Source organism: Penicillium rubens (assembly GCF_028828025.1).
Source record: "Penicillium rubens strain IBT 27055 chromosome Unknown utg000004l_segment0_segment0, whole genome shotgun sequence".
NCBI lineage: Eukaryota > Fungi > Ascomycota > Eurotiomycetes > Eurotiales > Aspergillaceae > Penicillium > Penicillium rubens.
In genome coordinates, this window is record NW_026890602.1 from 1,675,365 (window position 1) to 1,700,057 (window position 24,693).

A 24,693-nucleotide genomic window follows, 5' to 3' on the forward strand; every position below is an offset into this window, starting at 1 on the left:
ATTACAGAATTAAAGTAGGGTGCTTACCCATGGATACTCGTTAGGGTTCATAACCCGGCAGAATCAGACAAACCCCGTCAAAACCCGACCTACCAGCGCTCTACATTGGTGCTATATGTGATCTCCCTTGAGATGCAAGGAACAGAGGTAGTATTTGAATCAGGTGCCATTTCCAAGACAATTTGAGAACATGGACCGTATGAGTAGTCCTGATTGCCCATTATTCGAAATGTTCTTTGAGCTTGGCTTCGGATTTCGGCCTCAATGAAGGGCCGAGGAATCTGCTGCAAAACATTAATAGCCGCGTGGGCTCTACTTTACCGGTCTATTAGGGTGCCTTAATCTACGAAAACTGGGTACGTAACTACACATGGTGGTCCCTAGAGCCTCTAGCTACGTCTCACTTGTATTCTCTTCCTAGTGCAATAGTCTGTCTCCCTTATACGGCCCGATGTCTTTGGTAGTGTTTATTTGATACATGTTCTTTGAAAGTGTCTTTGAGAGTTTACAGATCTTCCTTCTGGAAGCTATCCTTTGAAGGTTGAACCACGTCATTGGTTTTAGTTAGGCTACCAGATGGGGTATTACCAAGATGACTTCGCATTCGGTTAGTTGGAGTTACAATATTCTTTCTAGGACAAGCGACCATGGAGAGATTATTATTGTTATTGTTATTATTGTTGTTGTTTTTGTTTTGTCTTTTTGGGGGAGCATTTGATTGGCTAATTCGGACAAAAAGAGGTTTAAAGAAAGGGAAAAAAAATATGACACTCCGATAGGGGGAATCGAACCCCCGGCTGCCGTGTGAGAGACGGCGATGTTAGCCACTACACCATATCGGATATTGGATGTAAATTGTGCCTGGTTTAGTCTTGACCAGATTATTTTAGCGCTCTTTGTCTGTGTGCGTTCCCGTGCGTGGTTCTATAAAAGCCTCCCTCCCTGTATGTTCGTCGTTTCTTACCTCCTTCCTTCTGAGGTTGACATATTGACCCATCCATCGCCCCATAATCAAGTATGCCATGATTACTCGAGTCTTTCCATTTGATGTTAACCTCAAAATCTACCGAAGTCGAGATGAACTCAACATGCGGCATCCAGGACAGGCAAGCATCGATATATGAGCCAGGTTTCTCCCTGATTCATCAGACCACAAAACTGAAGCTCCCATTTTCCAATAGGAAGCGACGGATCGGGGCTCGGTTCAATATCAAAATTAGACGTTCGCAGACAGAGGTTGAGTGGGAAACTGACTTCTATATCAATACTGTTCACATTCGCTCCATGAATCAACAGCGTAATGAGTGCTTGTTCCACCGACAAGGTCGTAGATTTCACATGGCTCCGCATGGAGGGAGGCTAGAATCGTGGCACATGTAATCACACGCACCCTATAGCCCTTTCTTCGATAGAAGGGTGTTAAAGGCCCTATGGAGCGACTCCATCACCACGACATCAACATTGCTCTCGGCGAACATGTCAGCTAGATCAGTGAAATCCGGTTGTTGCCCACCTCGTTCCGCAACAGCCCATATTTCCTGTACCATCTTGCGCAGAATTGCACTTCGGCAACGAGGATCATCTACCGCAATAGCTAAATTTTCCGTAATGAGAGACATTCGGCAGAGGTTGGCTTCAGATCCTCTTCTCTCCATTCGATGCCTTGCCATTATATCATCATAGATACCGCGGTAGTAGGCGAGAGATTCGGGCGAATCTTCCCATACACCTTCTGGTTCCACCCCATGTTCCATAGACTCATTATATCCGTACATAGCTGGGTCCCAGTCGCGCGTAAGCCACCCAGGATATCTTTCGTTGCCAAGAGTACGAGGTACAGCAGCGATCCCATCCCAATCGATAATACCTCGGAGCTCGCCCTCCTCGGATACGATGAAGTTCTGGATATCAAAGTCTGGATGTGCAAGGACAAAGGGATCTATACTACTAGGTTCAGAGATCCAGCTTATTAACTGGCGTAAGAGCATTGCGAGACCCCTAGGAACCTTATTTCGTTCGGGGTGTATGTCGAGCATAAATGTGTAGTACGCTTTCGGGTCGCTGGATGCCGCACACTCGATATAGATAGGGTCATCGTCTGGATCTTTATGAACGAACCATCGGTCAAGCATAGCCTTATGATCGACTCGTCGCATAGACCCGATATGAGATGGGTTGCTATCATTTCCAAAGAGAAGACGGCCGCCGGTTCGAAATGAAAACCTATCTAGCTGCACCATTGCCGAGGCAATGCTTTTAAGGGCGCGAATTCGGCGTAAATGGGTGGTGTCAGGACAGGCACCTTTTAGGCGGTGTCCAAACCAGACGTTGTATAAAGGGATTCCGGAGATAAAGGTCATGATAATATAAGGGCATCGAAGAGTGTTTTGCGTGGTTGAGGAGAAGTCCAAAACATCAGGTAGAGGGATGGTGGTCTCACGCTTCAAGAGGCGCACAGTGTTTGCCTCGGAGATCAGGGCCGAGGCAGACAACTCATCCCATTTACTTGCCGTGCTGTTAATAGGGATTTTCGCGATCCAGCGAAGGCCGATATCAAACGTCAACGGGAAGAGTATGTGGTAAGATCCATACAGAGGCTCGCCGACCGAGGGTTTCGCATTGGTGGTTCGATAGAGGGGTTGGCGCCGTAGAATGGCGTTCGCAAGCAGGGGCAACTGCTCTCTGTCAAGCGTCGAGAGAACTGCAGAAAATAATTCTGCGTTTTCATCATCCTCAGAAGAAGGCGAAGAAGGCGACCGTTCAATATACTGCTGTTGGGCCATTCTGGTCTGTAGAGCAGGGCGAGCGAGCTAGGAGAAACTGAAGCGACGAGGTCGGGCGTGGGGGGCCAGGCCAGGTTTACAGTTTTGGTCGTCGGGCGCCTAAGACAATCGGATGTTGAGCGCATGACAGAATATCCCCACTTCAGGTCTACCCTCAGCATAAATTTGCGCCAAAATGCCCCCTCACATCTACACAGAGGGGTTGCCTGAAGAACCGACCCCAATTCCCGCATGGGGGGCTCTTCCACTCGACCTCTATCTTCTTGTGTGCACCTTCTCTCCTAATGTTCCATGCACTGTGAAGTTGATTAACATTTCCAAGGAACAATGGGATACTCCTTATCCAGACTCACCTAACGAACTATCCAACCAGCGTCGTGAACGCCTCGTTCGCCAGTGGCTAAATATTGGGACGATGGGTAGAGAGGTTAGTTTTGATTGTCAGCTTTTCGCTACTCTTTCCTATCTACTATCTATATCGCTTCTTATTCTATTATAGATCCTCTAATCCCGAATGTTAGTTAGCCCTACTACAACCGCACTAGAGAGGACTCTCAGACGTACGCACCCACCCAGCCCACACAGCAACAAATTGATGCTATTCTCCGCCCACTACGTCCAGACTCCCTCCGCCGCTATGCCGCCGGATACGAATCATGGACAGGTGCGGAGGGTATGTGGATCCGCACCAACTACGATGCGGAAAACGAAGAAGCCCACCGAACGATCTGGAACGAATACGTGGATATTTCTCAAGTTATCGGACCCGACTCGCTAGTCCTCGAGGACGAAGGGTTATTTTCGAATGCAGATATTGCTCGTGTTCTTGAGCGATTCCCAGAGCGTGTGACGAACAATTCGGCGCTAGAGGATGTCGATTGGCGTGAGAATATACTGGTAGATTTCTTACGAATACGCGAAGAAGCGGAGGGGCAGACCGTAGGCACACGCGAAGAGGATTTGTGTAAGACGTACTGGATGTATCACGCTGCTTGTGTGGTGACTCATGCGTTTATTGAGGACACGAAGGCTCAGAGTGGCCGGGGGGGGTTTACATGTGTTTTTGGACGACTGCGGGAACGTGGTTAGGCAGATGAGGGTGGATTCGAATGAGGTTGATAATTTTGATGGGGCTTGGTCTGAAGGGAGTTGGAAGGATGGCTGGGTTTATCCTGGAGAGCTTGGGCCGGCCTATCTTCCTGGGGGTGTGAGAGGGCCTCCATATAGGTGAAATTTGCAGAATTGACTATGCCTAGCTACTATACTATTGCAGCTTCTTCACCGAATCTGCAGGAATTAGATAGTCCGGAATAACTGGGAACCCATCTCCAGGAAGAGGGGTCCAGGCCTCGGGGTCTGGGTCAATTTCTACGCCTTAAGTAGAGGTAAGTAACTAGATGAAATGGGACAGAGAATGATAGGTATTGGATGGGCTTACATTCAATCTCCCATTCCTCTGGTTTTTCAGTCACGATACTTCGTTTGCTAGAAGTACCCGGTCTTGGGTGGTCGTCGAAGAGACTGCCGACAAAATTGACCTTGCATCGAGCATATCCCAGTCGTTTTCCAAAGCCTAAAGCGGTTTGCACCCGCTGCTCGCTGTAGCACATCCCGTTGGAGGCGCCAAACCGATAGACGCTGGGCTGGTTGTGAAGGTTTACCGCGCAGAACACATCGGATGGGTTTGTAGCGGTGGTTCCCTCTGAGACTGGGGTCCAATCTTGGATTACGGTCCTGCATTTGTTGGATTCATCCTGTAGGTCTTTCAGGCTAAGTCGGACGCTCCTATGTGCTAAGCTTTGCGGTTGCCTGCACATAGTGAAATCCTAAAACTGCCGAATACTCTCTAATCCTCCACAGATACCTAGATAGGCAGACCATCTATAGGTACAGTCTTGTCGCATGTCTGAGGAATCACCATATGATAGAACCTCCATGTTTGATAACTCTCTCTCCTTTCCTTCTCTTCCTCCTCTCCTCGTGCGAGACAGTCAATCCACGCAGAGTTTTCTCCATTCCATTTCCATCTGGATGGCATCTCCATTAAGTCCCAACTCATTCACCCATTCTGAATTCCTCGTCTAGCTTTTCGTATCGAGCAGATCGATGGTAAGAAAATCCACCTTTTAAACGCCTTTGCATGACATACCCCACTGCCCCCTCTTCGTCCTGTATCGATTTCCATTTATCCCAGTCATAGACATCTTTGTAGTCTTGACGAAATTTGCATAGCGCAAAATCGATCATGGTCACTTTGAATCCATTCCCCGCGTCCTTACGCACAATGAAGCTCCTTGTTTTGACATCCTTATTAAGTATTCCTAGATCACCGATACGATTGATAACTCGAATGGCGTCTTCACAGATAGCCTGCCAGCTTTCTCTTGGTGTATATTCCTCAATATCGGTCAATGGGAAGCCTTCGATATATTGCAAAAGGATCCCAGGAATATCGGTATATTCGCTGCTCGTTTGACCTAGGCAGGGAATAGGTATAACAGCGGATGCAAGGAGTTTTGGTGTGTCGGTGCCTTGGATCTCCTTTAGGGTGCTATATACCTGGACCTCTGTCTTGTATAGATCCAACATGTGATCATGAAGATAAGTTTCGTCCATAGCCGCACTCCATGTACTGCCTTCAGGTGTTTCACCGTCGTTGAGCTGAGTAATAAACTCTGATGCACCGCCATCAAGGATAAATTGACAGTGCTCAGTCTCTGTATCTGGGGTCCAGGGCCGAATCTTTTCGTCTTCCCGAAGCTGCGTGGCAAATCGCCGATCAAATAGCTTCAAAATCATATCGCCTTCCAAAGAGGAGCAGGCCATCCGAATAAGCATCACAGAGGAAAGAGTGAACGGCTCGAAGACTTTAATGATATTGGCATCTGCTGTTGACTCTAATCCATCTGGTGTCTTGAAGTGAATCTTGATCACATTGCCAACAGTATATGGATATCTAAAATCATTAGTACAAGTGTATTCTATATTCTAGATCTGCAGGCGGGGTACCTACTCGAATTCGTGAGTCATCGTGATTAGATGCTGTCGCTGCGGGATGATGAGAGAAAATTTTCCTAATACTCTAGGCTTGACGTATCTTGCAAAGTCTCTGGGGCAGGTCCTGACTACAACAGGGGCGATTCGAGACTGAAGTTGGAGACTTGATTTGGTGTTGGCTAGGCGGTGTGAAAAGTGCCACTCATATGTGCTGTTTGCGGCGCTTGGTGAAACCTACCGAAACTCCAGAGATCTACCAAAATGCCTTACCGCACCATTCGTCACGTCACGATCGATTGGCACCCAGGACGAGATAGACAGACGAGAAAACAGGGTCTCTTCGCAGCAAAAGCGTCATGCGCGCCGAGAGAATAGCCAGGAGAAACGCGCAAATCATCCTACACGTTTCGTCTTATCTCCCAGGTCACAGAAAGATTGGCAAACTGGACATAATCATCCTAGAGATGGAACCTCCGCAAAAATATGCAGACCTACGGCTTCCGAGAATAGAAACCGCATCTTTCGATAGGTTTATTGGACTACATGGATGAGAGAAGAACTTAAGCTTTAGGACTTAATTTCATGACGAAGTGAAGTGTTTTAGTGGCGGGTCGGTCCGAGGGTACCAATGGGCGTGGGTGGATGTTATTCCAAATTCGAATCGGAAAGGTTGTAACTCGCCTGACTTCCCTCCAAGGCCCAATTGAGACGGCACAATACGTAGTGTTGACGACACAAAAGTTTGATTGGTGGCCGGAACTCAAAGTAAGATATAAGAAAATGGGGAACTCAATTGTGTTTGCGTGTACTTTCAGTGATGCCTGTGTGCCGTATCTGGAGATATGACCTACTTGTCATTCATGATGGGAATAATTATGTAGGCGATCGACATAGTCTTTAACAGACAGGAAATTAGAATATATTGAATTAAGGCCTTTCCATGTATGATACATATAGGAGGTCTTGTCTTATCACGTCCCTGGCCTTCCAGTGCAGTGCGTGCCTCTCACTTACACCACACTTCCTAATTATCACCGTCCCTAGCCTTCTAGTGCAGTGCGTGTCTCTCACTTACACCACACTTCCTAATTATCACCGTCCCTAGCCTTCTAGTGCAGTGCGTGTCTCTCACTTACACCACACTTCCTAATTATCACCGTTGCTAGCGTCCTAGAGTAGTGCGTGTCTCTCACTTACACCACACTTCCCAATCATCACCGTTGCTGGCGTCCTAGGGCAGTGCGTGTCTCTCATTTATACCACACTTTCCAATTATCACCGTTGCTGGCGTCTTATTTTTCTAACAATGCTCCACATGTATGGCACTATCTCCATTTACTATATAGCTCTGTGCTAACCTTGAACTTAGTCGAGACAACGGCCCGGATGCCCTTTCATTTGGCCAGCCCGTGACTCTCAAGTCAGTGGCGTCGGGCACCCTGGAAACGCCACCTGGCCCTTGGGCCTAACATCTCAAGAGGCTCAATTACACGGTGGCAAAACAGGGCATCGTACTCAAAACTATCACGCTTACCACCCTAGACGAGAAAGAACCAAAGCGCGAGCTGATGGTTCGGAACAACCGACCCTTCACACCGTCTAGCTTGGAACATAATATCGGGGAATCCGCGACAAAGGTGGAAGCGGCCCTAGGATACGTTGTCGGAGACCTAGCCGACCAACCATGCCAGCGCTAATCAAGTTGAGGTCGGCCAATCAAAACCTAGTGGGGGTGGGGACCGCGGGACCGTCCATTTTCACTTTGATCTGACCAATGAAATTGTATGGAACCTCTGTAGTTCAAAATACAGTTTATGTGCGCAAAAGTTAATGACAAGTAAAACGATGCAAATATCATTTCCGTGTCGGTCCCACCTAGGAATCCCCTATTTTTAGCTAAAGTAAGCGCCAGGGGCAACCTTGGAACCTTGGAACCTTCCAAGGTTGGAACCTCCCCCGCTCAAGCGGTTAAAATATGCATGTGCCTCCCGTTGTAGTTACCCGGTATTATTCACTCACAACTACTCCGTAGCTGCTTCTACCTAGCCGCTTCACGTCGATCAATTATGATAACCAAACTGAGTTAAGACCCACCGAATATATTTATTTGACGAGGCGCAATTCTTACTTGTGCGCTCTCTTGCCCTCCTTTGAAGTCCTGATCATGACACTCGAGAAGAACATCCTCGCACCTGTGCAAGGCCCGGGAATAGATGACATTGCAAGACTTGCGGACTTACTGCGAGACGCTGGGATCCCATCGGCGCTCTGGGGGGTGAACGCTGCTGGATGCTATGGGGGAGGACTTTGTCCGTTGGTATGTCATTCTCAGCCCTGAATATTGATTCGCAGAAGCATAGCTGACAGGCAGCCAGGATATTGAGATTGTCATCAATGAAGCTGATCAAGCAAGGACATACGAATTATTATGCTCTTATGGATGTCGGCCGTCACAGCCCCCGTCCGACGAATCTGCCCCTTGTCTAGACGACTTTGAAAAATGGTGCGGGCAGGCTCTACATTACAAATACTATGATCGACGTCGCCTACGTATCTGCACACCTATCTATGAGCTCCCAAAGACCGGAGATTCATTCAACGACTCATTTCTTCCATTTATCATTGTTTACACCGCAGAACGGGTGGGATTGCCGGCAGTTCCGCCACTATCAAAGATAGAAGCCTGCGCGGATAGCAAAGATAAGGTATCAAGCCACCAAGATGGAGAACGCCATCGTGATTACGTTTTAATCAGCTGCCTTCCTCATTATATATTGGGCTCCCCGAATCCCAATCGAGACTTCTGGCACCCGGGTTTAGTCTCCTTGTGCAGTCAACTTTGCATATTCTTTTGCAGCTCGCTACAAGCTCCCCTGCCTGGGGTCAGTACATGGCTCAGCTTTCGGAATTGATTCGCTCACCTGGTTGTGAAAAGGGCCCCGACTCTTTACATGAGATTGCAAAGCCGACACAAGTCAAATTCGCACAGTGGATCCAATTGGACTTGAAAGGGGAAAGTGATCAAGAAAGCTTACGCAAAATCCGAGCCGGTCACCGTCATATATATCAAGATGCCCATAGGAGCTAGAAGATAATTCTTTGGTATTTTAATTGGCGAGGAAAACAAGGTATGGAAGAGGTTATGATTTTGGTCTACTATTGCCTACTGCTCTTTGTCTATGGAAAGTAAAAACAAAAATAAGAAAAGCAAAAGTCGTTTGACCGCAAAGTACAATTTCAGGAAGGTGAGCCGACCAGGAAGCCGTAGTGGTACTTTTTGCCTGACGTGAAGCTAGTTTAGGGTGAGCTTAGGGTGAGCTTAGGGTGAGAAAGGGTGAGAGTAGCCCCTCAGTGCACGACCACCGCGTAGATAAGCCTAGGTATAGCATTATTGGTGCAAATTGATTTGCCTAAAACCAAGGTGGTCATTATTGACTTTACGCTCTGCATTTCTCGCAAGGATTATATAGACGACGATGACTGGAGTGAATCGAAGGCAGTATAGGACGAAGAAGGGGCAGTTGGACTTATCATGTAAGATCGCTTAGAGAGCGGCTTCGTTTACCGTCGATCTAACCGATACAAAACGCCGGCTTATTATTATAAATGAAGCAATATCTGGTGCGAAAGAGCGTATCGAGTGATCAGCTAGTCTTTTTAATCTCTTATATAGATATTTCCGCCCTCGGTTTGCTAGGTAGATAGCAGAAATGGTCAAAAAAGGCTTAATCTGCGAGAGCGACTGATCCATTATACACCGTAGATAAACCGGGTCTTTTCTATCCCTAGCGGTACCCTCCTACTGTGCCAGGCTACTGACACCACTGCATCCATCTCAACCGGCGGAGAAGGACGGGCAGCAAACTGGATGTTCTGACATCTTATCATTAAGAAGGAGTTGCTCTCTATGGACGCACAAATTTTGTACATAATCCCATAGCTTAGCACGTCCCGATACCCCAAGGGAGGTAGACGGAGTACGGGCTACGCCCGTCCCTCCATGGACGTTAATTAATACAACAACAACAACAAATCCTACTGTGCCACTGAGAAAGACATGAGGTGCCCAACAAAATCACTGCAAACGATGATACTCAGAGGCTATAGACCTCGACACTAAGAACAAAGCCTCTCTCTTGGTCCATCAGATGAAAATCAAGATCCTACGTGACGGAGAAGAAATATAACAGATGGGTTGTTCTTCCTAAAACTACATACAGAATAGAATGGAGGCGGTGAGCACCCTCACATGCTTACCTCTCGCCCCATCCAACATCCCCAATAATAATGTTCAAGTATCCCCATCTTTTTTTTTTTTTTTTTTTCCTTTTCATTCATTTTTTTGGTTTTTTTTCTTCCTTTCTGGAATTTCCAGTAGCTGATGGCTCACCAGTCAGATGCCTCGCCAGTAGCAGATGCCTCCGTAACATTTGGTGCACGACGAGCGGCATGACGAGCGGCACGACGAGCAGCGGCAGCACGCAGTTTATTGTGAGCATTGACCCCGGAACTGGTAACACTTTTGCCCTGAGGAATATCTGGGAACGACTCATACTCCGGTTTCTTCAGTGTCACTTTCAACTGCTTGGAGCTGGCAAATTCCCGCATCCCCTGGATATACTTCGAGGATTTGGCCAAAGGGTCCGTTCGAAGCACAGCATCTGAATATACAACCCAGAGGCCAAACCGTGCTCGACTCAGAGCAACATGCCAACGACGAAAGTTCGCCATAAATCCAAGACCCTTCGTGCGTACGCCATCGAAGATAACGAAGTCGCATTCGCTTCCTTGGAAGGTCTCGATCTTCTGGATGTTCAGATCAAGCCACGGGATCTGTGAGCTGTTGCTGCGTCTGTCCACCTCTTGCAGATACGCTCTGTACTGCCCTTCGTATCCAGTTAGGATTACGATTGACTCCAAAGCTGCTCCCATAGCATTATGAATGTCATTGGCGAGGTCGAGAGCGTCCCGGACATTGGCATCGTTCAAGTATGACGTTCCACGCCTGCTCTGCTGCCCGCGTTCCGAATTGAGGAAGGCGACGTTGGAGTCGATGTGGAAGTTCCGCTTGTTGAACGTCTTCACACGGTTGACCACACCAGTGGGGTCGATTTTGTGTTCGAAATCCCAACGCAGAGTTTCCCGGTGGAAAACGGTAGTCACTAAATCGTGGATATCGCCAGCTAGTCTGCGCTGTACAATCAGTTTGCCGATCTCGTATCCCGCAGTGATGAGTCGATCGAGAAGGGAAACAGCCAGTTGCGACCTGAAGGGGTTTTCCTTGGTAGTCGACATAATCGTTGGGCCCAGTTGCTTAGGGTCCCCGAAAAATCCGAACGCAATGGGGAACAGGTAAACGAGTATCGGCAAAATATCCGTCTCTTTCATCATCGTAGCCTCCTCAAACGCCACAAAAGAGGGATGCAGACTATGATATAGAGTGGGCTGAGCGATTGTTGAAGGGCAAGAAACAATGATGTCCGCCATACCAATCACGAGACGCATAAGTCGTTTACAATCAGATTTGAAGTCCCTTTCTTCATCTTCTTCAAGGCGACCACCGGCATCCAGGCGGTTACGGTACAGCAAGTTAAAGGCTGGGAATTTCTCTTCTGACTTGAATGGACCTTCAACAAGCCCAGCAACCTGTAGCATGCGCGTCCCCAGTGAGTATTTCAGCGTCTTGACGCGGTGATCCTGAAGTCCGTCGATTGGAGACTTCGTCTTAGGCTCTGTACGCTCAAAGTGTGATTTGACGCTATCAAGGTACGCAATGACTGCGTTGAATGCGAAATCCTCATCCCTGTCGTCTGCTTGGCTTTCGGTCGACTCACGCTCAGGCTGACTGATTGGACCGGTCACAGGGTATGTCCTTTGCGGTATGGTATACCTGCGCTCTGCAATACTAAACTCGGATTCGAGGGAATGCACTCGGATTATCATCATAGGTTCGTCAGGGAGGAGTTGTGTCGCAAGACGATCCAGTTTTTCCGCGGTGTTGTCGGCTGAGGCGTTTGTTGGGCAGACAATGACAGATTGTCCTTTGACCATTTTCTTCTGGGGGGTCTCGTTTTCCCCGACAGTAGACTTGACATAGCTTGTGAACTTTGGAAGCCAGTTACCATCGAAATCCTTTGGGTGAACGGGGTACTCAAAGTTACCGCGCTTTGCCTGAATAATACTCAACAGAGACAGAACGTGGGACTTCCCGGTCCCTGCTGCTCCAGTCACGACAAAAAGGCGTCCGGGCATATGACCCAAGTTCGTGAAGATTTAACCAGCATCCGCGTAGATGCGATCATTCCTTTTCGCGAGGTCGACAAGGGCAGGGTCAATGTCTTCCCAGAAGTCGTACCGGGGGATGTTCATCGAGTCACCACCCATGAGCGGATCGTGGACTTCCTTGTTGCATTTGGCCTGAAAATCGCGGATGCAACCCAGAAGTTGCTTGAACTGCTTTTCGTTTGCTGGGATTTTGCATTGAACCTTCTGATTCCAGGCCTCCCTGATGATATCTCTGTCATTTTCCGTATTGTCAGCTAGGATCAGAGAAGGTTGACGAGCGTTTGGAGACTCGTTGTATGGCCTGTAAATAATCACCGATGTTGTGTCATCCGGGGCAGCTGGGAGAGGATCGATCACGCGACCAAGCCAAACATCCATATTCTCGGGCGTAGAAACATGCCGCTTTGGTACTACGTATGCATCAGCAACACGGGGTTCCCGTTTGACCGTTGCCTCCTCCTGGAAACGCAGGGAAATGAAAGAGTTAACTTTCAAACGAGCAATGTTAATTGGCAGCTCCAGGAAACCGATGAACTTGTTTTTCTCCTGCTCGCTGATTGGAGCGACCTTGATATACGCATCAAAGTAATTGCCTCGCTCACAACCAACCATTTCGCTCTCGTGCTCTGCAATGGCCGCATACACCAAGAAGACAGTGTAGTAATTGTCGTTGCGGAAAGCGATGTTCGTTTCTGGCCTGATCTTTGGACGTTCTTCCTTCGGCGTATAGTCTCCATACTGAACAGACGGTTTATCGAAATGGTTTCCGAGGAACCCAGCGAATGGAAATTTAGGGGTATTATCCATAGACACTCTGAACTCATTGATAATATCGTCGAGATGAGGTCCCTTGACAACGAAACAGAACAGATCATCATTGTAGAAGATATCACGAACAGCCCGCGCCTTGTCGGTTTGATTGCCGTACGTGTGAGTCCGATTGAACAGGCCAATCCCAAACCGCCGGAGGTCAGGTTCAATCTCCAAGTCTGTACAATTGCCGAACGTGTCGTCGTATTGAAGCTGTTTCATTTTGATGCAAATAACCCAAAGCCGATTCTCCGCGATCAGGTTAGCAACTTTCGTGCTCTCATAGATGCCAAATTGCATGGCGAGAAGCTCAGCAAAAGCGGGGATTTCATTACTGGGAGTAATGACCTTCATGGCATCGGCAAACGCTTGGGGCTCTTTCTCAGGGTCCTAGAGAAAGGTGGAGTCAGTAATGCTCGTCGAGATTTATAGGTAAAGGGAGAAGGCAAATTGGACTTACATCGAAGACAACCAGAAGCGGCTCAATCGACTCAATCTGGTTATTGAAAATCCGAAATGTCGCATTCGCTGGACCCTCAGCGCTTGGGACACCGTCCTCGTTCCACTTGATCGTGAGTCGGATGTCAATACGCGGCTCGGAAAAGTCAGGGTATGCTCTGAACTGAAGTTTGACAACTTCATCACCGTCAACGTCAAACCAATCACCCAGCTGCTGGTCGTTATCGCCGAGCAATACACACGGAAATGACAGAAATGAGGGGAAGCCAGACTCTTTGAAGACGGGGTCTCCTTCGATCTCGGCGGCGGTTGGGTTGCGGTCCGGGTCGTTAACGACTTCACGCGCGTTGGTGCTGCCGTGTTGTACCTCTGTATCAACCTCAGATTGAGACTTGTCTTCGCTAGCAGACGTGTCACCAGGAAGGTCAGGGTTCTGGGACCCCTCAGTGGCCATGATGGAAGATGTCAATGGTTGAAGAAAGAAAAAGGTGAGGTGTTGATGGTTGAGAAAGCAGAAAGTGAAGCTGATTGTTAGAGAAATGAAACACCGGTGAGGTGCAAAAACGTAAGGCTAATAAGCAGCAGGAAACTTCCAGACGTGGAGATGGGAAAGAAGAAGAAAGAGAAATCAAAACGGGGAAGAAGGAGAGTGATATTTATACCTTACGGGCAAGCAAACATCCAAAGACATGAATCAATCAACACACTACCTAGGTAGCTTAGGTGACAGACTGTGGTGCTACCTAATTGAACAATACCTCCAGGGCTCCAGGGGTACACAATGCAATCGTTTTCTCTGTCGCTGGCGGCGCCTTCTTCTCTTGGACGGGCCAATACACGGCCCTTCTTACACTCGGCGCTGCCCTTATTGCCGTCGGCACGGACCTCCTTCTATCCTGACAGTTGATACAGAAGCAGGACCCTACATACATATGTAGGCAGGATACCAAATTCTCCTAGGCGCAGGGATGGGACTAGCAGTTCAACAGCCCATCATCGCAAGAATAATCTACCAGACTACAAGGCTCGCTTTTACGAAACTTACCCCCCTAGCATCCTTCAAGGTCACCGGCCAACATTGACGCATGGGGATGTTCAGCAGAAGAATATTATGGTCGTGGAAAATACAAGTCGCCCAAACGATCAAGGTGGGCGATCATTTGATATCGTACTGGTCGATTGGGAGAATTCCGATTGGTTTCCTGACTTCTGGGAATTCTTTTGTGCATGTTATACCCTTCATTTCCAGTGGGACGAAGACTAGTCCTGGCGAGTCCAGGAGTTTGTTCAAGTATGGCCCGCCGAGATGGCCATAATGCAACTGATTGACAAGGATCTCGGCTGGTGAAGTACGTTACTATGTTAGAATGAAGTCGATGTATTTTCCTAACCACAAAGAAGAAATAAATAAACACAACAAAGCAAAAGACCAATTATCCTAATTCCAAGTCTACCTACATAATCTTCTCGCCATGTGTAACATTGACAAACCCCGATGCTTCAGACTTAGCCGTATAAAATCCCTTTGCGTCGCAACTTCGGACCCGTATACCGATGTGTCAATTCATTACACTTCACGGTTGGCCGTCGTTGTCCATCCGGCCCGTAAAGATCCCCGTTCTGCTTCGTCCAAGTAAGCTTATTCCGCTTAGTTGGATCGTGGCTCCAAGGCTCAATTCCTCATGGAGATAAATTTTGAAGTTTTGACGGGGTGCCGGAACGACTAGGGACCACGATATTCCAGATCGACATGATCATTACCTAATTGTTGAGGCTCAGCCCTCCATAGCCCCCATGACAAGGCCCCTTATCCTCTCCACCTCCCCGCACCTGAAAAAAGAGCCTACTCAACACCCATATACCGTATACGACTTCGGTAGGCCAAGCGTTGTCACAATGGCAGCCAATCCGCCATACTCGACTTTACATGACGGCCAGAGCGAATCTGATCTTGAGTTGGAAAGGGTTGGATCCCCGGCCAGTCCTGGAATCTCCGTTCCTAGCCGTGCCAGCGACACCGAAATGGGCCTCCCAGAAACAGATGGTATGACTGTGCATACGCAGGAACCGCAAATAGACGCTGAAGCAAAGCGACCTGGGTTCGATTGGGACGGCTCCTGGGTATGGGAAATTGGATCTGTTACCCTAGCCGTCGTGGGCGTTGTTCTTTTGGTTGCCTTTCTTTTCAAAATAAACAATACCCCATACACGGACTGGAAATATACCGTGTCCCCTAATACTGTCGTGTCAATCATTATGACCATCACCAAAGCCGCACTGCTGGTATCGGTGTCCTCGTGTCTCGGTCAGTTGAAATGGAACCTATTTCAAAATCCAGCGCCACTATACCATATGCAGGTTATTGACCAGGCAAGCCGGGGGCCCTGGGGATCTTTGGAAGTTTTACTGAGGGGAATATTTGGGTCGAGGACAGGAAGCCTGACTTATGTTGGGGCATCTCTCACGGTTCTGGCTCTTGCAGTGGATCCATTTGCACAGCAAATTCTGACGTTCCCTCCACGAAGTGTTCCTGCACAACATGCCATTTCATATACCCCAACCTCACAACAATGGTACTCCAAAGAGGGTTCCGATCAAAGTGACGTAGATACTGGGCTCGAGCCGACACTCCTTGTTTCAATAATGAGTGGGCTCTTAGGGACACATATTCCTCTTCCGCCTTTGTGCACTACAAGCTTTTGCAAATATCCAGAGTTTGTTACACTGGGGATGTGTAGCAAATGCGAGGATGTCACATCTCGAACAAAGCAAGAGTGTCACGCACCAGAACTTTCATTATTTATGGATACTGTCGCCGAGCCCCTTAGGAAAATCCCTACGAATTGCAGCTACCAAACCCCGAATAACTTCTCTTTCGATTTTGAAGAATTCGACGACCAGCGCCTCTCGGGCGACAATATCATAATTGGTACAAATCATTGGAGCTTACATCCGAGGGTTATGGACCTAGCTCTTGATACTCGGATCCCAACTTTTGACATTCAGGCCCCAATTGCCTCCTTCGTTGCGACAAACTATACCACCACGGTTACCTACGCAATATCCAACGCGACAGTCCCACCACCAAAGCCATCGGTAGCAGAATGTGCTGTATACTTTTGCGAGCGACGATACGAACAGAGCTCCTACACACCTGGTGACTACCAAAACAGTCCTCCAATGCCTGGTGTTGACACACAGCAGCTCGTTCCTACAGAGCCCCTTGAAGATCCTAATTTCACATCAAACCGTCCTGTTCACTTTGCAGCCCCGGACGGGTCCGCAGCCCTATCAAGTAACTCGTCATACAGCGTCGACCTTCGCACATTCGGCCATCTGGCAGATACTATGATGAACCTTTTCAATAGTACAACTGAATTGCGTGGAGAGGTACCAACATCAACTGTGTTGAAACTGGGGACGATCTTACGCATGGATAACCTCAACCGATCGCTTGATTCGATGTCCAGCAGCCTCACTGATACCTTCCGCATGGATTCCCTTAATGACGAGGTTCAGGGAATCGCATTTCAAGACGAGACATTCATTCATGTCCGATGGCCATGGATTACTCTTCCGGTCATTGTTACTTTGGGGTCAATTGCGCTGCTTCTGGGAACTGCAATAGGAAGTAAGCACCGGAAGGCTGTGCTATGGAAGTGTATGGTGCTTCCGTTGTTAACAAGCCATTTCGACGCCACACCAGAGAGCAAGATTGCGTCTGTCCGCAGGGTGGATGGGATGACTGAGATATCCAAGAAGATGCGCGCTGTAATGGTACATGATGAAGGGCCACTTACATTCAAGGAAAAGTAAACATGCCCCTTGCATGCAATCAGGGTCTACCATAAGATCTAAGTCTGCGAAGGTGTCTACATTGAACAGCAAAATGCACTCCCAAGACGCCGGGGGCAATATGTATTTAGACATGGTCACCTCCGAAGAGGGCCAACCAAAGAAAAATAAAAATAAAAACAACACAGAACAGAACAGAGAACAAAAACAACAAAAAGTAGAGACAGAAGACTCGTTTTCTTCCTTCATCTCACCTCGCTGAGGTTCTCGGAGAGAAGAAAAGGATAAAACAACAGAGGAACGCCACCACCACACCACCACCACCACCACCACCACCACCACAACCTCCTCCTCCTCCCCTGGTTTGGTAAAACGCTCCGTTTTCATTCATCTCGCCTCACTGAGGTTCTCGGAGAGAAGAAAAGGATAAAACAACAGAGGAACGCCGTCGCCTCGGAATGGCCTCAGAATACCAAACCAGTCAGCCCGGCCGGCGGATCAATAAGGCCCTCTTTCGCCGCGTGGGCGAGGTTGCGCGTGCTGGAAGTGGCGCTGGCCACTTCTCCAGAGCCCAGCAGCTTCACCATCTTCGAGGGCGCCGGGGGTCTTGGGGGCCTCGGGGTCCTTGGGGTCCTCGGTGGTCACAGGAGGCGGAGGGACTTTCAAACTATCCCCTTTGGGGATCTTCTCGGCCTTCTCGGCCGCACTGACATCATCGGGCCTATTTTGCGATACATTAGCCTCTGTGCATACATAGGCAAAGATCCGCTAGTATAGTTTCCATAAGAATCATGGTTTACCACTTACGGGATGTTCTCGGGATCCTGGCCCTTGAAGGCTCGCCGCCTCCACAGAAGATAGCCGGCGCCAGCAAGGCACACGGCCAAGAAGATCAGAAGGGCCCAAAAGCCCGGCGTGCTCACCAACTGCTGGCCTATGGACTCAGAGGTCCCGGAGGCAGAGGGAGATGAGGAGGGTTGGGTAGCGGAGGTAGGTGGAGGGGGGGCGGAGGGCACATTAACGACGATGCTTATATCAATATTGTTGTTATTGCTTGCCATAGCTGCGATGTTGTGAATGCAAACTTACGCTGGTGGGGGAGACACGAAAGACCCTCTACGCAACATCGTGCCTGCTTAATCTGTACCGACTACGTCGTAACTACGTCTATAGCTTCCTACAGAAAGGAAAGAACTTCTCTCAGGCATCTCTCGGTCATCTCTCAGTTCTCTCTCAGTTCTCTCTTAGTTATCTCTTAGTTATCTCTTAGTTCACACCTTGTGAGACCCAATTTCTCCTCACCATTAAAGGCGAGCTAAACATCTCCAAAATTTCTTCCAAAACCTTCGAGCCGGCTTTGAGGTAGCACTATCACTCGCTTTCCGAACACTAGCCGCCATATCATAGGATGGAGGGCTTTGGCCAAGTTTGTCATTCATATTATCCACCTTTGAGGACTCAAGTAACCGCCCAGAAGAGCAAAAGCAGTCATCGCGATCCTGAGAGTTCTGGGCTAGCTCTCTTCGCATCTGGCGGTTGGGATTCTGCTTTAAAGAAGCATAAGCTCGGTTTAACTCACTGTCGGAGAGTTTTCCTATAGCGATATGAATTTCGGGGTTTTCAAGGCGTTCTTTTAGAAGATTCGTGAGCTTCGTACACAAATGCATCAGCTCCTCCAGTAATGGAGACAGCTTTTCAAGGCGGTCTATCTTTATCTGGATATCGCTATCGTGCGCAGGGTGATTCTCACAGAAGTCCTCAGATATTATCTCTATCTCCGTCATCCGTTTGGTTGCTAACCGGAAAGCACGCTGGTTCTCGATGATAGAGGTGAGTACATCTGGGCTCGGCTCGCATAAGTGATATTTTGGAGAAGGGTGGCAGTCAGAGACTGGCTTTGAGTCTTGGCTTCCAAGTAGTTCGGACATTTTGTTTAGAGATAATGAAACGACTCTCGTATGGTGAACTTTGGTATAAGATAGGAAACAGGAATGTTGAATATAATTTGGGATCGAGTATGAAATAGTAGAAAGATATATCTGCCTAGGCATCATTGATACGGATACTCCTTGCCGCCGCCTAATAAGGAACGGACCTCTAGGTAGCTTCCCTCTCAAACCTTGGGACTAATCTGAGACCTTTAGGGCTAACCTTGGAAGGTTTTAAGGTTTCATATTCCCCCCATGTTACATATTCCGATCTCTTGAATGCCTGAGACATCACCGTATGATATAACCTCCATGTTTGATAGCTCTCTCCCCTCTCCTTCTCTTCCTCCTCTCCTCGTGCGAGACAGTCAATCCACGCACTGTTTTCTCCATTCCATTTCCATCTGGATTGCATCTCCAACCGAGTCCACTGTACGGGGAGTCTGTCGATAACAAAGACCATGCAGGGCAGAGTTAAGGTCACCGGTCTGGTCCCCTGCGCATTCCATTTGATGCGTTATTTGACAGAGCGCCAACAATTCCTGCGGAAAGAGCTATATCTCTTTCCGTGCAACGTCTTCAGTGATCACGAGCCCGTGTATCCTCCGGCTCTAACAATGTCCCCCACCCGGCATCCCGTCGCTGCTTGGAGGACCATACCAAAGAAGGTGATAGTGTTTGTCCAATGCCACTTGTTCTTTATAGCATGCGACATCCAAGCAACCGTGATACGCGCTACAATGCGAGCACACCTGAGGTGTTATATCAGCCAGACTGATGCTTGGTTTGTCAGGTGTCAGTTTGCTAGCTATAGTTAATAGCTAGCCTGGGTCTGTCAGAGAATCAATCTCTTCCTTCTTTCACTCTCTCCCCTTTTTGGCTTTGCCAGATCAGGGGGAGATCAAGGAGTTCACACCCGCACAACATGTTTTGTGCCCGGTGGATGATTGTCCTGTGAGCTTTACCGTGACCGGTAGCATCCCTCGACACCTGCGCGAAACTAATCAGATGAGTGCGGAGGAATTCAAGGAGCTTATACCTGCACGGCCTCTTTTGTGCCCTGTGGATGGTTGCCCTTCGGTCTATTCTCCGAGTCTTTTCCAAACAAATGAGTCGGTTTTCGCTCCACAATTAGCCAATAGATTCTTATTCAAAGCTACGTATTCAAAGACAGTTATAGGGTGGGATCCTGAGGTGGTCTTTTTAGTGGTCTTTTTAATGGTCTTTTTAATGGTCTTTTTAATGGTCTTTTTAATGGTCTTTTTAATGGTCTTTTTAATGGTCTTTTTAATGGTCTTTTTAATGGTCTTTTTAATGGTCTTTTTAATGGTCTTTTTAATGGTCTTTTTAATGGTCTTTTTAATGGTCTTTTTAATGGTCTTTTTAATGGTCTTTTTAATGGTCTTTTTAATGGTCTTTTTAATGGTCTTTTTAATGGTCTTTTTAATGGTCTTTTTAATGGTCTTTTTGGTGGTCTTTTTGGTGGTCTTTTTGGTGGTCTTTTTGGTGGTCTTTTTGGTGGTCTTTTTGGTGGTCTTTTTGGTGGTCTTTTGTTTGGGCAGTGCGGGCTGGATGCGCGTCCATCCTTTCCCGCTATCGTTGGTTTTATGCTCGAGGAAACGACTCAGATCCCCTCGCTGTTTGCTCACAAGATCAGTATCCTCACTCCGAAGCCACCTCACTGCATGCTCTCCGTAATTCACCCTCTTCGGAATGACTTTCATATCTTCTTACATGCTTCACGGCCCACCTGCACATATTCGTTCCGAGCTTCTCCCTCATATCAATCGAGGAGTAGAGAAAGAAAGAAAGAAAGAAAGAACAAAAAAAAGGGAACAGGTTGAAGAAGCTAGACCGAGGAGTTGGGTCCATGAAAGGATGAGACTGGGGCAACGTCGATGAGACCGACCTGAGCCTCGCTGAACGTGTTATTCAAAATTGCCGCCGATGTTACTGGGGCGCCAGCAAGCCCTTGCGCAAGTCTAGAGCCTGTCTCGCCGGTTGAGTGGTTTGTAGATGATCTTCTATAGCAAGGTTTTGGGCCGTGGAAGTAGCTTGCGAATTAGAACGTTTCCTCCCATTTATTTCGTTCTTCCAGTATTATTGGTACAATTTCAGAACTAACCATTCCACATTCGATCCCTAAAGGTCTCTTGATTCTTTAACCAGGCCCTTGGGTTTAGGGTGAGATATATCAGTTGCAGGGGCTCCGAATATACATTTCTCGAGCAAATTTTCAACACACATGCACCTAAAACCACACTAAAGAAATGAAATAGCGACCCTTAAAAATATTTAAATATGCTTAGCAACTTGGAATCCAAGAAAATAAAAAAGATAAAAGAGACAAGGAGAGAAAAGAGAAAGATCAAAAAAATAGTTTCCCTGGGAATCGAACCCAGAACCTTTCCGGAACACTTGCTAAGGGCAATTGTTAACGGAAAATCATAACCGCTAGACCAGGAAACTGTTTGATGCAAGGACTGTCGCATCATGACGTTTTAAACCAAAAGGATAAAGGGAGACATTCGGAAAATTATCTGTAGGACCCTTCCTTGGCCCCAATAGCTCCTCCATTTTCATGCCATTTGAATATGCATTAATTGACAGGATGTCTTTCGGTACGCAAGTTGTCTTTCTAGACATTCCTGTATGAAATACATATGGCCCTTATGTATTTACGTACTGTTACCTGGGTACGAAATGAATAGACCAAGGGGTTCACAGACTAAGACCATGCATTGACTGTATGGCATGTAGTTGGTTCTCCAGCAAGAGTATTTCCTAGGAGGGGTGCCTTTCACAGAAAACTAGATGCCGCCCTCAAAGCGTCACAGCCGATGCATCAATGACAACCTTTCGAAGCTACAATGATAGTAGCCTTTCCACAACCACTTAGTATATGTAGGAGCCATGAAAGCTGCTTAAGTTATGAATATGCTACCTACTAGCATGAGTGTGGGTCGATCACTAATCGGACAGAGAATCCATCCATGGATGGTATGAATTAGTATCGACAAGAAAGACACGACTCTCTGGTCGTTTCTAACATGATTGGTCCTCCACGATACTGTATACTAATCTAACATTGGGGGTCTCGCCAGCGAGAACCACCCAATCCCAATCCCAATCCTCCCTCCCCCTCTTTCCCCATTCACCAGCATCTCCGCCACCACTCTCCCACGCGCTCCCAGAACGTGGGCGGCGCGGGGTCCTCCACCCTGGCTACCTCGCGCAGTGGAGACTGCACGCGGCGGAAGACGTATGGACGGCCACGGCGGCCGCGACGGCGAGACTTTCCCGAGGCACTGCCAAGCTTGTGCTTGGCAATTTGGCGCTCGCAGATGACGAGCTGCTCGCTCAGCTCTCGTTGCATCTGCTGCAAACCGCGGTAGGTTACCAGCAGCTTGTGGAGGTCATTTAGCGCTGGTTTGCGCTTCTTCCTCGCCTAGTAGCAAGCACATGTCAGTTTCTGCACAGAATTATAAACTGATTCAAGGGAAAGTGAACTCACCCGCGAGGAGTCCTGCTCGGTTGAGCGCTTTCTCTTCCTCATGCTCGATGGCTGTCCTAAGTCAGATTGTGTACGTAGATCAGTTAAAGCTGGGTGGAGACTTACCAGTGAGGGTTGTTCGTACTCACTCCCGCTGGTTTCCATGTTGCTTTGCATAGTGGATGCAAAGAGAGATGTGAATGTGAACGTGATAGGAAATAAGCCAGAGGTGACATGACAATCTTATATAGATTTACAGTCTAATATAGGCAACGCACTTGGATATTTGAATAGCTATTGTGCTCATTATGCAGAAAATTAACATACTAGGAGGCCACTAATGAACAAGGTCCGCTTCTCTCATTCACTAGAAAGACAATAGGAATTCAACGAACGACAATAAGAGGCCAGGTGATTAAGGCCAGCCGATTTGAATAACAGTTCCATTGTAAAAGAAGATTGTTTGCTTCACGTGCAACAATATATTCAAATTAGACTAAGCAATACCAAGAGCTACATAATAAGAAAGCAAGGCACAAGTGATGCGAAAGCAAGAGATTCACCGAATAACAATGAATTGACTAAAGATAGTCTAGTATGGTCGAGGGTGGCCAATGCCAGGCTACAAGTCCTTGATGTTCTTTGAATAGAAAGCTCAAATATCATTGCTAGCTCAAGATTCCACTCGATAACTATGTCTTTGAATATGTAGCTTTGAATAAGATATCTATTGGTTTATTGACTACATCATGCTGCTCGCACTTTAAAGCAAGGCCGGAACTCGCCAGTCTGAACATTGACAGTGTTGAAAATATTTTGGTGGTGAAAGGCAGAGAGCGCTTGACGCATTCCAGGCTCTCCAATCTTAAGCTGTTCCAAAATCTCCGCCACAGCCAAGTAAAGGACCCCAATATTACCATCTTCAATCTTCACTGAAATCCCAACAGCACCCTTTGCTCCTAGAGATCTTGTTTGCTCACACTCCCGAACACCAATCCCATAGCAGCCATCCGCCCCAAGTTTACCAATCAGCAAGCCTTGGAATGCAGTCATGAGGATTGTACAAAACCGATTCTCCCCCGCGACGAACTCAGGATGTTTCCACATAGCATGGAAGACACGACTCAACGCCTTCGTTCTCGAAGAAACACCAGAACCCGACAACGCCACAGCATCAGCGGCAGCAGCGAATGTCGCATTCATCCGAGCCAAATAATGCAATTCGAAAGCCGGAGCAGGCAGATTACACCCATCAAGACCCCAAACAGACCCATCCACCCCAAGACCGCAGACATCATCAACGACACGTTTCACATGCATCTGGACAGGATGCGTAGACAAGTGATAATCCGCCACATCACCACCTAATACCTTCGCCCCCGCGATCATGCCGACATGCTTGCCAGAACAATTACTACAAACTGGAGTTGGGGTGAAATCGCTCTTGATCCAGGCGCGCTGTACCGTCTCTGAGAGAGGAGGATGTCCACCGCAGCGGAGATCAGCTTCCGAAGCAGATACTTTCGACAACATACTCCGGGCGCGGGTGATATGTCGTTCTTCGCTGCTATTCGACGCACACATGAAAGCCAGATCGGCCTCGTCGAAGTTGAATTTGTCTACTGCGCCCGTTTCAACAATTGCTAGCGCCTGCGCTGGTTTGGCTGCTGAGCGGGCGAGTGTCATTCGATAGGGGTCGCCGACTGCATAGAGGAGATTGCCCGCGGCGTCGGTGATGGCGGCATGGACGCTGTGTCGATTTTCCACGACACCACCGCGGTCGGAGACCACGAAATCGGTTGAGATGATTCTTCGCATTCTGGATCGCCTCTTTGTAATATGGTGATGTTGGTCTTTTGCGGATCCTCGGGATATCTGGCGACCACCCGAGGTGACACTGTGGTCGGACAGCTCCGATACGAGACGAAAAGACCCACTATTTTTGACTATCAGAAAAGGGCTATATCACACAGGAATGGTTGTTGTTATCTTGTCTAAGTAGATCATGTAGATGGTGTATTGTTGTAGACCATGTCTAAAAATGATATCCGCTCAATAACGCCCCCCGTATAAGTCTATATTAAATGCAGTGTAAATCCCAAACGCTGAATTGACGCCGATAACCCGAAATGTAGAAACAAAA

The 24,693-nt window shown here is 47.9% G+C and overlaps 11 protein-coding genes across 11 annotated transcripts; 3 read left to right on the forward strand and 8 right to left on the reverse strand.

Annotated features, from left to right (window-relative positions):
- Positions 1–1,391: 1,391 nt before the first annotated feature.
- N7525_010593 (uncharacterized protein) lies at positions 1,392–2,783 on the reverse strand (the record flags this gene model as incomplete). The annotated part of the gene is made up of 1 exon (XM_002561417.2): positions 1,392–2,783. One exon carries the CDS (start codon positions 2,781–2,783, stop codon positions 1,392–1,394), a length of 1,392 nt encoding a protein of 463 aa, XP_002561463.2.
- A 175-nt stretch (positions 2,784–2,958) lies between these two features.
- On the forward strand, positions 2,959–3,872 carry N7525_010594 (uncharacterized protein; the record flags this gene model as incomplete). Its single annotated transcript, XM_002561416.2, has 2 exons — positions 2,959–3,210; positions 3,309–3,872. 2 exons carry the CDS (start codon positions 2,959–2,961, stop codon positions 3,870–3,872), a joined length of 816 nt encoding a protein of 271 aa, XP_002561462.2.
- A 966-nt stretch (positions 3,873–4,838) lies between these two features.
- N7525_010595 (uncharacterized protein) lies at positions 4,839–5,813 on the reverse strand (the record flags this gene model as incomplete). Its single annotated transcript, XM_002561415.2, has 2 exons — positions 4,839–5,739; positions 5,797–5,813. The coding sequence occupies 2 exons, from the start codon at positions 5,811–5,813 to the stop codon at positions 4,839–4,841; spliced, it is 918 nt and encodes a 305-aa protein (XP_002561461.2).
- Positions 5,814–7,944: 2,131 nt separating this feature from the next.
- On the forward strand, positions 7,945–8,267 carry N7525_010596 (uncharacterized protein; the record flags this gene model as incomplete). Its single annotated transcript, XM_061215146.1, has 2 exons — positions 7,945–8,097; positions 8,148–8,267. The coding sequence occupies 2 exons, from the start codon at positions 7,945–7,947 to the stop codon at positions 8,265–8,267; spliced, it is 273 nt and encodes a 90-aa protein (XP_061067658.1).
- Positions 8,268–10,166: 1,899 nt separating this feature from the next.
- Positions 10,167–12,032, reverse strand: N7525_010597 (uncharacterized protein; the record flags this gene model as incomplete). Its single annotated transcript, XM_061215147.1, has 1 exon — positions 10,167–12,032. One exon carries the CDS (start codon positions 12,030–12,032, stop codon positions 10,167–10,169), a length of 1,866 nt encoding a protein of 621 aa, XP_061067659.1.
- A 21-nt stretch (positions 12,033–12,053) lies between these two features.
- N7525_010598 (uncharacterized protein) lies at positions 12,054–13,788 on the reverse strand (the record flags this gene model as incomplete). The annotated part of the gene is made up of 2 exons (XM_002561413.2): positions 12,054–13,265; positions 13,336–13,788. 2 exons carry the CDS (start codon positions 13,786–13,788, stop codon positions 12,054–12,056), a joined length of 1,665 nt encoding a protein of 554 aa, XP_002561459.2.
- A 1,442-nt stretch (positions 13,789–15,230) lies between these two features.
- N7525_010599 (DUF3176 domain-containing protein) lies at positions 15,231–17,150 on the forward strand (the record flags this gene model as incomplete). The annotated part of the gene is made up of 1 exon (XM_061215148.1): positions 15,231–17,150. The coding sequence occupies one exon, from the start codon at positions 15,231–15,233 to the stop codon at positions 17,148–17,150; it is 1,920 nt and encodes a 639-aa protein (XP_061067660.1).
- A 477-nt stretch (positions 17,151–17,627) lies between these two features.
- Positions 17,628–18,190, reverse strand: N7525_010600 (uncharacterized protein; the record flags this gene model as incomplete). Its single annotated transcript, XM_002561411.2, has 2 exons — positions 17,628–17,850; positions 17,937–18,190. 2 exons carry the CDS (start codon positions 18,188–18,190, stop codon positions 17,628–17,630), a joined length of 477 nt encoding a protein of 158 aa, XP_002561457.2.
- Positions 18,191–18,433: 243 nt separating this feature from the next.
- Positions 18,434–19,057, reverse strand: N7525_010601 (uncharacterized protein; the record flags this gene model as incomplete). The annotated part of the gene is made up of 1 exon (XM_061215149.1): positions 18,434–19,057. One exon carries the CDS (start codon positions 19,055–19,057, stop codon positions 18,434–18,436), a length of 624 nt encoding a protein of 207 aa, XP_061067661.1.
- Positions 19,058–22,211: 3,154 nt separating this feature from the next.
- N7525_010602 (uncharacterized protein) lies at positions 22,212–22,727 on the reverse strand (the record flags this gene model as incomplete). The annotated part of the gene is made up of 3 exons (XM_002561409.1): positions 22,212–22,505; positions 22,572–22,622; positions 22,677–22,727. 3 exons carry the CDS (start codon positions 22,725–22,727, stop codon positions 22,212–22,214), a joined length of 396 nt encoding a protein of 131 aa, XP_002561455.1.
- Positions 22,728–23,297: 570 nt separating this feature from the next.
- On the reverse strand, positions 23,298–24,368 carry N7525_010603 (asparaginase; the record flags this gene model as incomplete). The annotated part of the gene is made up of 1 exon (XM_002561408.2): positions 23,298–24,368. One exon carries the CDS (start codon positions 24,366–24,368, stop codon positions 23,298–23,300), a length of 1,071 nt encoding a protein of 356 aa, XP_002561454.2.
- Positions 24,369–24,693: the final 325 nt, after the last annotated feature.